Raw genomic sequence first — 14,462 nt, 5'->3', positions numbered from 1 at the left:
TTAAAAAATTAAATTAATGGGGGTGACTTTGGTTTATAAGATTATATAAAGGTTTCAAGTGTACAATTCTATGATACATCATCTATATGTTTCGTTGTGTACCCGTCACCTAAAACCAAATCTCCTTCCATCACCATATATTTGACCCCCTTTACCCTTAACCACCATCTCCCCACTCTGCCTTCCCCTCTGGTAACCACCATACTGTTGTCTGTGAGTTTTTGTTTGTTTGTTTTTCTTGTTTGTTCATTTGTTACTTTCAGGTTTATATTCCACATATGAGTGAAACCATATGATTCTTGACTTCTCCTGTCTGACTTATTTCCCTTAGCGTGATATTCTCAAGATCTACCCATGATGTCGCAATGGCAGTATTTCATCTTTTCTTGTGGCTGAGCAGCATTCCTCTGTATCATAGGCACATTGATGAGGTTGTGAGAACTTCCAGTGCTGTCCACTCTTCCCAGGACACTTGTCCTCAAAATATTCTCACAGTGGCTCCCTCCCTTCTTTCATGTCTCTGCCCAAAGCTCAGCTTTTAGAGAGCGCTCCCCAGACCATTGTGTATAAGACAGGCTCACCCCGACTGGTCCCCACTGTGCCCCTTATCTGTGGTATCACTTCTCACCATCTGTCATATTATGTGTGTGTGCAGTTCATTTATTGCCTGTCTCTTTCCCACTTGCGATACTACCTAGCTCACAGTAGGCACCGCTTATATAGTTTCTGAATGAGTGAAAACAGATATAAACAGATATAAACAGATATAAGACACGGGTTATAAAGCATATTTTTCTTTCTTGGGGAATATTAGTGGTGTTGTGAGGGTTAGAGTTAGGCATAAAAACATGCTCTTTTTGTATAATTGTTGATATTTATTAAACATGCAAAGAGAGAAAGGGAGGTTATTGATGCTCCTACCATGATTGAGATCAATGAAAAGGAAGGTATGAGGTCAATTTCCTCATGGGATTCCACTGCAAAAGAATTAGATCTGGCTGAAGAAGGTTTGAGTTTATTAGTATTTGCTCCAACGAACCTCCAAATTTTCTCCATTTTGAACAACATAACTACCAACTCCTGAAAGGAAGAAGAAGGAGAAGTGTGTTAACCGATTTGACCACCAAAGCGCTAAACAATAGATATCATTCTCCCAATTCCTGGGCATATTTCCCACAGAAGCTCACACTCTCACCTCTGAATGCTCTGGGCATTTTCCTTCCCTGGGGGTTTTTGGCGTATTCTCCCTTACCTTGGCTCAGTGGTTTGCCATCACTCAGAAGTTCCCAGTAGGTTCTTTCATTATTGTTGGCCTCCAAGCCTTGAACAGAGGTGATGTAGGGGCCCCATGAGCTCTCCACATAAGTGAAACTGTGGGGACAGTGAATGAGTTATAGGAACTTCTAATTTTTAAAGGCAATTCTCAAACTTTGATGTACCTAAGAATCACTTGAAAATATAACCCCCCAAAATGCAGATTTCCTGGCCCTATTCCCAGATACTTTGATTCTGTAGGTCTGGGCTGGGACCAGGTATTTGCACATTTCATAAACACTACAGGTGATTCTGATGCAGGCAGGCCACCATCCATGCTAAATTAGGGACATGAGGCCCCTGGTCCCTGCCCCTCCCTCCCACCATAGTGAACTCCTGTTGCCCTGGGGATATCAGAAGTCCTAAGTTAGTAGGTTTTCTCTTAAGGAAGAGAAACAGGGAAGAATAATACAATATTTCACATATGTTTACTAAAAAGTGACATGGTCAATATATGTTTCACATTCTTGAGTCACATTTCTCTATCTTCCTGGCAACACTTAAAAGGAGTCTTTATCTTTACATATATATGTATATATATATTTTTCATAAATATATGATTTTCTCTGTAGCATCTTATATCATGTTATTAAACACAATAAACAATTGTCAATTACTTTAAGAGACCAAGCAAACCATAGTTTTCAGAGACAAAGTCAATATCTCAATTTTAATACCTGACCTCTCAAGACCAGGGAACCTTTATTTGGGGGCCCATGAAATCTCCTGAAAGGCCGGGGGTGGGCATGGAGAGGCTTCCAGGCATTTGGGTAACCTCTGATTTAAATGTTTTGTGTGTATGTTTGTTTTTCTGGGATGAACATCTTATCCAAAAAGGCAGTGACTCAAAAATAGTTAAGAACCACTGTTCTAGACATAAAATGTCTGACTTAAGAAGTTCTATTTATTGAAGGAGTTTTACTGACAGAAGAGAGGTCCCTGGGACTTATTTGTCCATTCAGTTACCATGAGTTGAATGCTTACTATGTGCTAGAAGATGAAAGGTCTCACTTCTTTTTTTAAACCCCTGACTTGAGATGTAGATGGTCAGCAAAGGCATTGATTAAGATGTATTTTAATTGTACTTTGTATCCATGTACAGGTATATTTTATACTGAGTCTTTCAAACTTACACTAAATCTCTTAACCTTAAACTACGTACAGACGTACCGAAATACAGTCTCATTGATTTCTTGAGCTCTCTTCATCACATCCAGGAAGAAAGAACCATTTTCCACGGTGACATTGGTGAAATACGTTTCATTGATTTTCACAGTGTAATTGACTGAGATCCATGAGGATGAGCTATTAGGTTCTATAGGTAGAGGCTCCTGAATGGAGATGTTAAAGCTACCTAGCAGAGACAGGAAAGCAGGGAGGAATTATTATTTGGAATAATAAAAATGATGTTAGAGTTTGCACACTTATCCAACCTCTATCCATGAACTGCTTTCCTTTATGCAGAAGGGGATTTGCCACAGGAGCAAGTGGCAAAATCAAGGGGCAGATCTCTCATGTGACTAAAGCAGAAATTAAAACCAGGTGTTCACCAGTTTGAATGCTTGTGTTCACCTCGACTCCCAGCTATTTACACAATTCAGTTGCTCACTCTCCCATTTCTCATGGAGGCTTCTGTTTTCTTTCCTTTTGCTACAGCATGCAAGAATGCTTTTTTTTTTTTTTTTGCCTTTTTATTTCTTAACATTTATGGAAAAAAATATTGTGCCAGGCACTGTATTTGTCATGTTTCATTCAGTCCTTACAAAAACCTACATCAGATACTATTATCTTTTGCATTTCTTATATTAGAAAATTGAAGCTTAGAGGTTAAACATTTTATCCAAGTTCTCGAAATCTGTCAGTGCCTGAACCAAGAATGAATGTGATAGAGTAAGTCTCTCTATCCTGTTGTAAAATCAGTTGTTTAAATTAATGATTCATGCTGCAATTTCTTACAATACTGCCATATTCCTTCCACACAGACATCTTATTTCCCAGAGGGATCACTTACTATGCTTAATGGAGAGTCAGAGATGCCATACTTTGTCTAGGATGGGAAGATGCTCAGAACATCTCTCTGTAGCCAGCAATCAGAAAAGTTCCTTTGGAGATAGACATCATTTCATCAAGTCTACCTTGTTTATCAATGTTTAAACCAAGAATGACATCTACTACCCTGTTAAGAACAAATCCTCAGGTGGTTTCAATCTCTGATGTCATATCAAGGGGTGAATTCTATATGAGAACAGTGATGCTGTATTTGGTCACTTTTGGTCCCTAAGGACACCTGAATCTCATGTGCTTTGGGTGGTATGCTGAATGTCAAAAACATTTTTCTCTTTAGTGTTATACCTGAACCACAAGAAGAGCTGTTGTAAGCATCCAAGTAGGTCTTTCCAAATAGGGCAGGTAAAACCTGGGCTGCAGCAGTTGGCATACGGAATGATCCCTGAGAGATTTCCCTGAGTACTGTATGCAGAGTTTCTTGACAATTCCATTCAGTTTGGTTGTAATAGTTTGATGATACAAAGAGAGCCTGATGAGAGAGAGAGAGAGAGAGAATTACTTTAAACAAGGGGGAAGCTTACATCTGATTTAGTAAATATCCATTTGACATTGATTACAAAGGAGGAACCTTATACAACTAAGACATTTCCTGACTTCAGGAAGGTTATAAACTGCTTTTTGTGGGGAGGTTGAGAATTGCTTAATAATACAAACTGTAATAGTACCAATGAGACTTCCTCTACCACATTCACTCTTGTATCCCCAGCACTGGAACACCACCTGTCATATAGGAGGCACTCAATGAATATTGTTAACAGACAAACTGTTGTAAAGAAGTCCTTAAGATGAATGCTCTAAGAGAGGCATTTAGTGGCACAGTCTTTTGAAAGAGGAAGAGCTCTAACCATTTAGTGGGGCCAAGGAAAGGCTTGGTGGGGCCATCAGTACTTGAGGTACTGCTGGCATTTCAGTAGGTGGCATGAGGAGGGGAGCACTGTACCCAGAGGGAACAGTGTGATGAAAGGTGCTAGAGCAGCAGTGGCCAGGACTTGGCCTGGCTGTGATGAGAATATCTGCATTTTAGCAAAATCCCCAGGGTATTTTTCCTGTTTTGGGAGGACTGGTATACAGGGAGCACACAGGGACATTGTGGGAGAACAGTCCAGACAAGGGGGTTGGGGAAGATTGGTAGACCCTTGAATTTTAGGGTGAGGTGTCTGACATCATTTGCTTGACAGTGGGCATTCTCATAGGTTCTTGAACAGGAACTATCTGGCCAACAGATATAAACAGGATTGAAGGAGCAGAATTATGGTGTAGGAAAAGTTAGGAGGGGATTTGAGTGAGAAAGACAAAGAGTAAAATGGGTTGGACTCAAAGACGTTGCTCTGTAGTTTCTGAGGGAAGAACAGTCTCCCCTTTCTATCTTTTCTTGAAGACTCTTCGAGTGAACCAAGTAGTCAACAAGCATTTGTGAGATATTAAAAGAGACAAAACTGAGCATATTACATCTCCTCTTAAAAACTGTCTTGTAGGCAGAAAACTCTTGATCCTGTTGGAAATTAATATCATCTGTAGGGTTTTTAAACAAGACCAAGCAGCAGAAAGAAAGAAGGAACTCCTACCCTTTGCAACAGCATGGATGGAACTGGAGAGTATTATGCTAAGTGAAATAAGCCAGGTGGTGAAAGTAAATACCATGTAATCTCACCTATAAGTGGACCATAATAAAATATGCAAACAAATGAGCAAAAAAGAACCAGAGACATGGAAAATAAAGAACAAACTGACAGTGACCACAGAGGAGGGAGCGGGATAACGGGGGAAAGAAGTGGAAGGGTCAAGTTAAGGAACATGTACAAAGGAGCCATGGACAAGGACAATGGGGTGGGCATTCTCTTTGGGAGTGGGGCTTGGAGAGGGCAGGGGAGAGCAAAGGGGAGAAAGATGGGGATGACTGTAACTGAACAACAATAAAAAAAAATAAAAATAAAGAAGACCAAGGCCCATGATCCGTCCCTAAATTTCTGTATTAACTGGACGGCATGGGGGCTAAACATGAGTGTTTCCTAAAAGCTCCTCCAGGTTATTCAAAATGTGCAGCCTGAATGGGAAGCCACTGTTATATGTTAAATTCAAATGCAAAAAGGCAGATGATGTGAGCAGTGATAGCAACACAAACAACCTTATGATTGGATCCCTGCCTGCAACACTAGCCTCGTGTTGTTATTTTTCCCAAGGACCCTATGCTGGCCATGCTGAACACCTTGATCTTTCTAAAATGTGTAATGTTCCTTGGTGCCTTTGATCTTTGTCCTGCTATCTTCTGTCCTTTCGAAGCTCCTCTCACCCTGAATTGGCATGGCAAAACTTTATTCATTTTAAATACTCAGTGAAATTTTTTTCCCTGTAAATCTTCCTTGATCTCTTCTTAGAGTTGAGTAAATCCGTGCAAGAATAAAGTCCGAGAGTTCAAGGAAGATATACAGGACAATGCAGGTACTGAGTGTGAGTTTTGAAACCAGCTCTTCAGGTTTCATCCCCAATTGCAAGTTACTGATACTCTTTGATTCATGCTCTTATTCTAGGAATTGAAGGTGATAATTCTTTCCTCATTGGTTTGTTTTGTGAATTAACGAGTTAATATCAATAAATACCAGCTGCTGTTCCTGCTACTGCAACTTGTACAACAGGAATATAATTCAGGAGGCAAGATAAAAATTCAAAATGATGGTATATGGTAAAGTGTGAAATTGCACATGATAGAACAAGATAGGTTGTAGTTGTAGTAGACTTTAGAATTTCTTAAAGAAGTTGTCAAAAAAAGCTGCATTGAAGCATTGGCTATGAAAAGGTAAAGACTGAAGGTAAGGAGACTACATTTCAGGCAGGGAGGGAAATGTGACTAAAATCAAAGTTTGTATGGGAAACAGAATGGATAATAAGAAAGGCCAATAAGAAAGGATAAAGGTATTGCTTTCCTCCACGACTCCCCTCTCTTGTTTCAGCCTCTGACTTACCTGCATAGCTTCTCCTGTACTAAATATGTTTCCAATGAGACCATTTTCTTTTTTCTCTGACAAAATCTTTTTTACCAGTGACTCTGTATAATTAGTGATATGCTTTAAGTCCATTTCACTTGCTTTGATCTGCCCATTTATTATTCTCCTCTTCACACAGGTCAGGGCCAGGACAGCCATTGCGCCAGTGTCTGTCAGGAAACCAAATATTGGTGATGGAGTGATCAACTGTGCCGGTTTGCGCTGCACTGATGGGTTTCCTGGTATGTGGGACTTTCAGTGCTGAAAGAGGAACATATGTGGGCAAACGGGGGTGGTTGGTCGTGCTAGCTGATGGCGGGAGAGAAGGATTTCAAGATATAGCAAGCATCCCTTCAGTACTAACCACTCAAATATTTTAAGATTCCTTCCTTATGTTGAGTAACCAGTACCTTGTACTCATTAATTCACACCTTGGTCATAGAAACACATACATGAACAGTCTTCCACTTTTAGATCTTGGGTTTTTTGTTGTTGTTTTTTTTTTTCATATAAAAAAATCTTCAGCCATATTGGCAAAGGAATTGAGAAAACAAAGGATGATACACCAAACAAAACATGTGTTTGTAATTTTCCAAAGTCTCTATTAGACTGATTAGAAAATAGCACTTAAGATAATTGTTTTCCAATAGACTCCCTTAAGGGGGAAGATGAGGCAAGAGATTAAAAGAAGGGAGAATAAAGTATTTTTTTTCTGGCTTGTTATGTGGTTTCCTAGGAAAAGGAGTATGATAAACCTCACATTCTTCTTTCTATCCAGAGATACTGAATGATTTTCTTTGAACATGTGTCTCTGGGTCCACAGGGGCTGAACACCATGCTAGCTGCCTAGAGGAGAATTTTTTTTGGATGAGTAAGCTGGCCCAGAGGAAAATTTCTGGTCCTTCCCCATTGTGAATGCACACTTTATTGATCAAAATATTGGGACTTGTTACCTGGAGAGGTTGCATTGTTCAAGTAAACTCACACATCTAAATGGGTCCAATAAATTAGAAAAAGGGGCAGAGCTTATGATTTATAAATGCCACTGTATTCCCTTTCCCTAACACTTATACTTCCTAAAGTGTCTTATATGAAGATCTCATGGTCTATCTTCATTTTAAAAATGGGGAAATTAAAGTCAAATTTAACATCCACTGGTTCTATAACTCAAGGAAGAGCTGGGATAGGACTCAGGTTTTTCTACTATGCCAGAAACCTAGAAAGAGACTTAACTGCCCCCCAATTTCCATTCCTCTCAAAAAGAAAATCCCCTTCTAAGGAGACTAGGGTAGACAGGATAGAAAAAAAATCTAAGTACTTAATGGAATAAAAACTCTAAGGGAAGATCTACTGATAGCTGTGTCCTCTCTATTAAGGGACTGAATTGGGTTTGATGACTCACCTACTGAGAAATGCCCACCAAAATAAAAGTTTTTATTTTCAGGTATGAAGTATTCATTAACTTCGGTGACTGAGTAGTTTCCATTGAACAGACACAAGGCCAGAACGTCCAGGCTGAGTTGATAGTAGTTAGTCAGTGGATTACCATCATGTATCACTGGTAGAGAGAAAAGAAAGTTTACTTATGGAAGTGGTTGTTTTGTGTAATACATTTGCAGTCTATTCCTACTTACTTTATTCCCATTTCTTTACACTTAAGGAGAGGTGAATAACAGAAAGGACAATCACTCATAGAATCAGAAAACTTGAGAAATTTAAAGGCTCTAAAAAGCCACCAAATTCAAATCCTTGCATTTTATCACTGAGGAGACCCAGCACTGAAGAGATTAAAATACTACCCTGATATTCAGATGGTGACAGAACTAGGACTAGGACACAAATGTCCCACTCCCAAGGCTCTTGCACTTTCAATAGTAATATGTTAAAGCTGTAAGTAGAAGCTGAGGCCATCTCAAAGAAGGATGGGATTGGAGGGACTTAATTAATAATAGAACATTGGGTAGAAGTTGAAATAAAAACAATGCACCTCACTGGGAGCCATCATCGTCAACCTACTGTTCCCAGTGATACAGTAATTTTGGCCATCTTTATTTTCCATGCTAGTGTCGTATGCCTTGGTACTGATGACATAGTGTCTTGTATTGCTCAGCTATTTCTGGTGTGATTCATTATTTGTCTGCAAGTCATGCTTGTAGAGGACTAGGGAAATGTGTTCTGTATGTGTATGTACACCATCATATGTAAAGTAGTACTTGATGTAGGGTCAATGCTCAGTTGAACATTTTTAAAAAAACAATGCAAGATGCATGTAAAAACAGGGAAGAAGGGAAGGTGATCTACAAAGATAGAGTGGGATCAACGGAATGAAGAGGAGAACTAAGAGTGGAAAGAAGCTTCACACATTTCTGAATCAGTGGAGAAGAAGACAAGGTTGTTTAGGATCTCTGAACACTTGATTCTCACCCATATTTTCAATTTCTTCTTGGAATTTCTTTTCTAGTTTGCTGACAAGATGTAAATGTGTAATGGTTTCATCAGAGTTCTGACATGCTCCCAAAGCCAGTGTAACCAAGGCAAGCTGTCCTGAGGTTAAATTTAACGCTGAGAAGAAAAGTATTTAATTTTAACAAGGTATATACTTTTGATTATTTTGGCCCCCTCTCTTCCTTGTGACTTATTTCATTTCTCACTTTTCTTTTGTTCCACTCTATACTAATATTTTACTGTTCCCACCTTTATTCCCCCAAGCAGAGTCTTTTTCTAGCTGTACTGTAAAAATGTAGGCTAGATCTTAGGTCTTTCCCATGAAATATGGGAGCTTTTTGGAATCATGAAATTCTTATAAAAATAAAAAAGAAAAATAGAGGAATAATAGAAATCTTGGGATTTTCTCTCATTGTGGGTGTCATATTGCCAGGATAGCAATCATTGACTTTTATATTCTACCTTATAGAGTATCAAAACTCCCTGGCTTTTCATAATTCTTGAAATAAGGGGTAGGAAGGGGTAGTTTCATTTCTCTCTGATATTAAATGGAAAGCTGAGGTTCTGTATTGACATGAAAAGCACAAAGTGGAGCCTGGACTCAAACCCAGGCCACGTCTCTATTGCTCTATGGTTGCCTCCCTATTGTCAGCTTTCTTAGTTGTGGTCCACATCCCTGTCTGGTTGTGAACTCAGCTATCTTATAGTGCAGTATCAATGGATAAGACTCTATAATTTCCTTTGCTTTTCCTTGTGACCTTTTGAAAAAAAAAAAGTGGTTTTCAGGACCCAAAGAAGTAAGTGGCTCTAGAGTAAGTGGCAGGGGATTGGTGTTTTGAGGTACCTTTCTGCCACCTCACGTTTTACATAGCTAGGATAGATGTAGAAGGGATACTTTGGACACAATTTTTAGGACTCATTGGAGATGATCTTCATAGATAGGCAACTGTTATCCTAAACCTTCCAGGGAATATATGTACTCACCCTTCTTTTCCTCATTTTTTTTGACTTCTTGGACCAGATGTCGTTCTAAGCTTTGGTCCTGGATCCCAACAAGTCTGAGGGACAACAGGACATTGGCAGCTTGGATTTCTCTGCTATATTTTGAGTTGATCATTGTGTTTAATAGAGGTAATAGAGTTAGACAGGAGTAGTTTTCTTGGCTTACCTCTGTGGCAGGGGAGGGAGAAAATAAGATATAAACAGAAAATATTAAGGCAAGGAACAGGTGTGATATTAAAATATTTAGTAACAGATATGGTACATAGACCAGCCCACTGGTCATTGGCTATGTTGCTGGAGCCCCTGCTACTCCTTTACCAATCAGCATGGAAGTATCCCAGTATTTTAACTACTGGTCCCTCCTTACCACTGGGTACTGAGAGAATGTCAGCTCTGCTTCAGAGATCTAGTATCATTTCCTTATTTTGAATATAAGGCCTAGAGAGGGCATCCTTAAAGAAAACTTGGTAATCAGAGGCTTAATGGAGACTAGAGTACACATCTTCTGATTCCTAGTCTATAGCCCTTTCTAATTTCTGGATTCCATTCTTTTCTTTTCCATCTTCTTCTAACACAAGTTGGTTAATATTGAGGGAGAGAAGGCCAACACTCTATGTTATATTGGAGATTGGCCCCCCCAAATGGAATTGTCTGACAACTGACCAGACATCCCGATTATTATTCAGCAGTATGCATGCTTTGGGAAACCCTCAATTTTAGCCAACAACTTGCCCAAATTTCAGGGAGAAGGATGGTGGGAATCACATTATACTGTGCAAGGAAAACGAGAGTTTACAGTCCCCCAACAACTGGAGGAAAACAAGAGTTAGTAACCACTCAGAACATTTATAAATATGCTTTGTTTATAATCCCAAGAAAATCCTACCCGTCTCCAGATTATCATGGGTTAGAGGGACAGTGAGAAGATCAGACCTTGGCTGGATTCTGTGCTTCTTAACTTAGGACTGTGGGTAAGTTACATAACTTCCTTGACATTCAATTCCTGCATTTTAAAATAGTGTATATTAACATCTACTTCATAGATATTGGACAAGAGATCATTTAATAAATTGGAAAATACCATATACATGATTACTTTTAGCTTAGCTGGAGCTTCTATCCCTATACTTAGAGAATCCAGGATACATGACTTCCCTAGCCCACCTTTCTTCATTTTAAAATGGAGATCAGGAAGATCTGAATTGAGTGATTGTAGAAAGGTCACACTTCTCCACAAGCACAGCTGGACAATTGTTGAGTCATCTCTGACATCTTGTGGAAGCGTCCAGTTCAATAGATTTTGTGGCTTTGAAACAGACTTTTTAGTTCCTGGTCAACAAGTCAAATCAGCTTCCTTGACCACTAAAGACAAAGTTAATTATTTTGTACAATGAATTGAACTTCAAAGCCTCCCAAGAGAACTCCTATTCTTAGGATATAACAAAGAAAATGACAGGGTGGGAAATAACATTAGAGTTGGCCCAGTCTATATGAACACAAGTCTTTCTGTTGTGGTGCTGATCTCTTCTTGTAGGCTACAGAGTACCAGGGAAATGGCACCATATAGTCATCTTTGGACTGATTTGAAGCTAAATTCCAAGGTAAAGACTTACATGCAGAAATCATACATCTGAGAGCTACACTAGGCTTCAAGAAATCACCTGCTTCAACATCCTTCTTTGATTATCCTCTGTTAAAGAATGAAGTTAGGAAATCAGAAACATTGGGTCATTTAGCTATCAAGGGATCAGACTAGACCTGAACCCACTTTTCCTTTCTTCTACTTACTATTTTTCAATAGAACCACATAATTGCTGGAGCCTACACCCGAAGGAGAGATAATGGGACTTGTACTCATGTCCTGCAGGAAAAAGTTGAAGTGAGGCATATGTGTAGCTTGGAACAGCTAAACTCAACAAAGGTAATAAAACAGTTCTTCATTATTTGAAAGCAATTATTAACGTTATCTTTTTTCTGTGTAGTCACAGATGGTTAACCCAAAACCCACAGGTTGAACTTCAGAACATAGATTGTATCTCAAAATCTAAAGATAACTTTCCATGATGTTGAACATTTCCTGGGATCATGAATTTTCTACCATTGAAAATGGACAAAAACAGGCAGTTACTTGGTAGTGTCACTGTGGTAGAGAGGACCTGAACAAAGAAGAACAGTTAGGCAAGGTAACAGTGAATCTATGATCCTGCTTATGATGATATACAGTGTAGAACTTTCCTGACCCTCTCTGGCCACCTTTTACGTGATGCACAGAGTCCAACTACATATAGAACTGAAATAGGGTCTTTTCTCAGGTAACTCTCTACAAAGTTTCTTATCAGTAGCTGTCAGGAGACTATCACAGTAGAGTAATATTAGATCAAAGGATACTCACCACAGATGGTGCCTAGTTGGCTTGGGATAAGAGAGAACAATAGGAGCCCCCCTAGGGGCAGCAGCTGTGACTGTCTCATCTCTCCTACGTGCTCTGGGGAGGTGAGGGAGGACTAGGCTCGCTATTTATTGGGTAATGGACAGAAGAGAATGAGACCTCCTGCTTCAGCTTGCCACAGCCTCTTTTACTCAAGCAATTATTGGGCAATTCAGGTAGGTGTGGTCCAGTGTATTTTTCCAAGTAATATGACAAACCAGGAAGAAATCTTGAAATGCACGGTCAGGGAGAATGAGGAAATAATTTGTTTCCTATTCCAAACCTTCAAGGTTCACATTTGTTACTTGCCTTCATCCCAATGAGGATAAATTAGGTGCATGACTATTTTCGGTAGTATTTCCCTCTTTTCCATTCCGTGGTTGTTATGTTTTTTATGTTCCCTGAGACATTAGATTTGATGGGGCAAGGGCTTACAATGAGTAAATATGGAAGCAGAAGTTCTAAGTCTGAAATTGGAGTAGGGAGGATAGGGAAGACTGGCACATGGGAGGCAGCATGGTTTTTGACCTATGATTTTCTCCTAAGATAGATGCCCTGAGAATTTCTGGGCTCGAAGGATAACCACAGAGATACACCTTGAATGTGGATTTTTGCTGTGCCAGGCAAGATGTCACATGCTACATGTGAGAAAGGTTGTCTCTCAGTTCTTCCAAGAACTTTTAGCAAATACTATCAGGTTAGCTTTGAAATGTTTGCTCTGGGCCAGCAAGATGGTGGAATAGGAGGCCCCTTGCTCACATCCTTCCACAGAAACAGTATGTGATGCAGCCACCTACAGACAAAAGTTCCTCTGTGGGAACTCTGGTTTCTGGTTAGGGGGTTGCAAAACCTCAGTGGAGCTGCTGAGGAGGGCTGTGTTTAGAAAGCACTCCAACGGAGACAGACTTGTGTACGTGCAAGCTCAAGCACAGATTTAGCTAACTCTCATTCTTCTTCCTGGCCTGACATTTTCCCTGTTGTATCCTGAGAAAGCTGGTTCACTGACCATGGTCCTGGCTAGAGACCCAGGAACAGCCTTGCCTAAGTCTTTAACCTCTGTGAGTCTGTTTCCTCATCAATACAATGCAGATAATAATGCTTCTTCTTTCCTAAAGTTTTGTGAAAATTTTATGAATTCCCATAAGGGCACTGGAATAGCACCCAGCACATACCAGGCAGTACGAAATTCTCAACTCTTACTGTCTCAGTCACCATCCCCTCACGTGTGCCTACCCGAAGTCTGATGGTCACGCCTGACACCTGACTCCCCCAGCCACTGAGCTGATCAGGCTCCCGTGTCAAACATTCGACCTTCTGGAACCAGTCTGCTTCTCTGCCTTTACTGCCATTACTCTGGTCTAAATTACCATGATTTCTGTACTTCCACATTTTTGTTTTAGCCACTTGTCCCCTCCTCGTCACTTTCCTTCTAACACCGAGAGCAGCATTTCCCAAACGTGAGTAATGTGTACACCCTGTCTAAAGAAAAGGAATTCACAAGGAATGCAGTTTGACACAGGGTACCCTAAGACTTGGACTTGAGGAAAATGTCAGTTTTGAATTTTTCTTGCAGAAGTGCTATTTATTGTCCTGGCATTTTTTTTTAAAAAAGTTATTCAAATCCTCATGAAATTGGAAATACGTCTGCGACTCTGTGGGCTCCGTATTGTTTCACACCCACAGTGATCTTCCAAACCATAATTCTGATTGCCTCTGGCTAAAGCCTTGAAGGCTTCCATTGCACTTTGAATAAAGCTCCATATTTTAAGTGTGATCTCTAAAAACCTGTTCCTTCTGACCCATGCCTGTCTCTTCAGCATTTATTTCACTATCTTGTATATGATGCTCCAGACTCACTTTTTTTTCCAGCTCTTCTGTTGTGCCAGGTTCCTTCCTGCCTCGAGGCTTATTTGCACAATGGTTTTCCTGTCTCGAGTGCTTGCTTTCAGGTGATGCTGCTTCCTGTCTCCTCACATACCCCGCTTCTCCTTCTGGTTGAATACCACTTATTCAGGGATGCTCTCTGCACGCCCAAACCTGGTTATGCCCTGCTGTATGTACTCTCTGGTCACTCTGTACTTCCCTTGGTAGCACTTCTGAGATGTGCAATTAGTTACTTGCAAAATGATTTCTTAACTGTGTTTTTTTAATATCACTGTCCCTGCCAGACCGGGAGTTCCTCAAAGGTAAGGGTTAAGTCTTTCTTGCTTGCTCTTGTATTTCCT

General features: G+C 40.0%; 1 protein-coding gene across 1 annotated transcript; it reads right to left on the bottom strand.

The window, feature by feature from the left end:
* Positions 1 to 972: 972 nt before the first annotated feature.
* Positions 973 to 12,319, bottom strand: TCN1 (transcobalamin 1). Its single transcript, XM_054563601.1, has 9 exons — positions 12,202 to 12,319; positions 9,792 to 9,977; positions 8,787 to 8,924; positions 7,765 to 7,920; positions 6,342 to 6,532; positions 3,667 to 3,850; positions 2,485 to 2,668; positions 1,253 to 1,371; positions 973 to 1,080 (listed from the first exon to the last, which is right to left on the bottom strand). The coding sequence occupies exons 1-9, from the start codon at positions 12,278 to 12,280 to the stop codon at positions 1,019 to 1,021; spliced, it is 1,299 nt and encodes a 432-aa protein (XP_054419576.1). The 5' UTR covers positions 12,281 to 12,319; the 3' UTR covers positions 973 to 1,018.
* Positions 12,320 to 14,462: the final 2,143 nt, after the last annotated feature.

This window comes from Pteronotus mesoamericanus, unplaced genomic scaffold (genome assembly GCF_021234165.1).
Source record: "Pteronotus mesoamericanus isolate MK-2021 breed Mesoamerican mustached bat unplaced genomic scaffold, CSHL_Meso_final scaffold_83, whole genome shotgun sequence".
Taxonomy (NCBI): domain Eukaryota; kingdom Metazoa; phylum Chordata; class Mammalia; order Chiroptera; family Mormoopidae; genus Pteronotus; species Pteronotus mesoamericanus.
The sequence above is the reverse complement of the archived record's forward strand: the minus strand, read 5'-3'. Positions and strand labels throughout refer to the sequence as shown.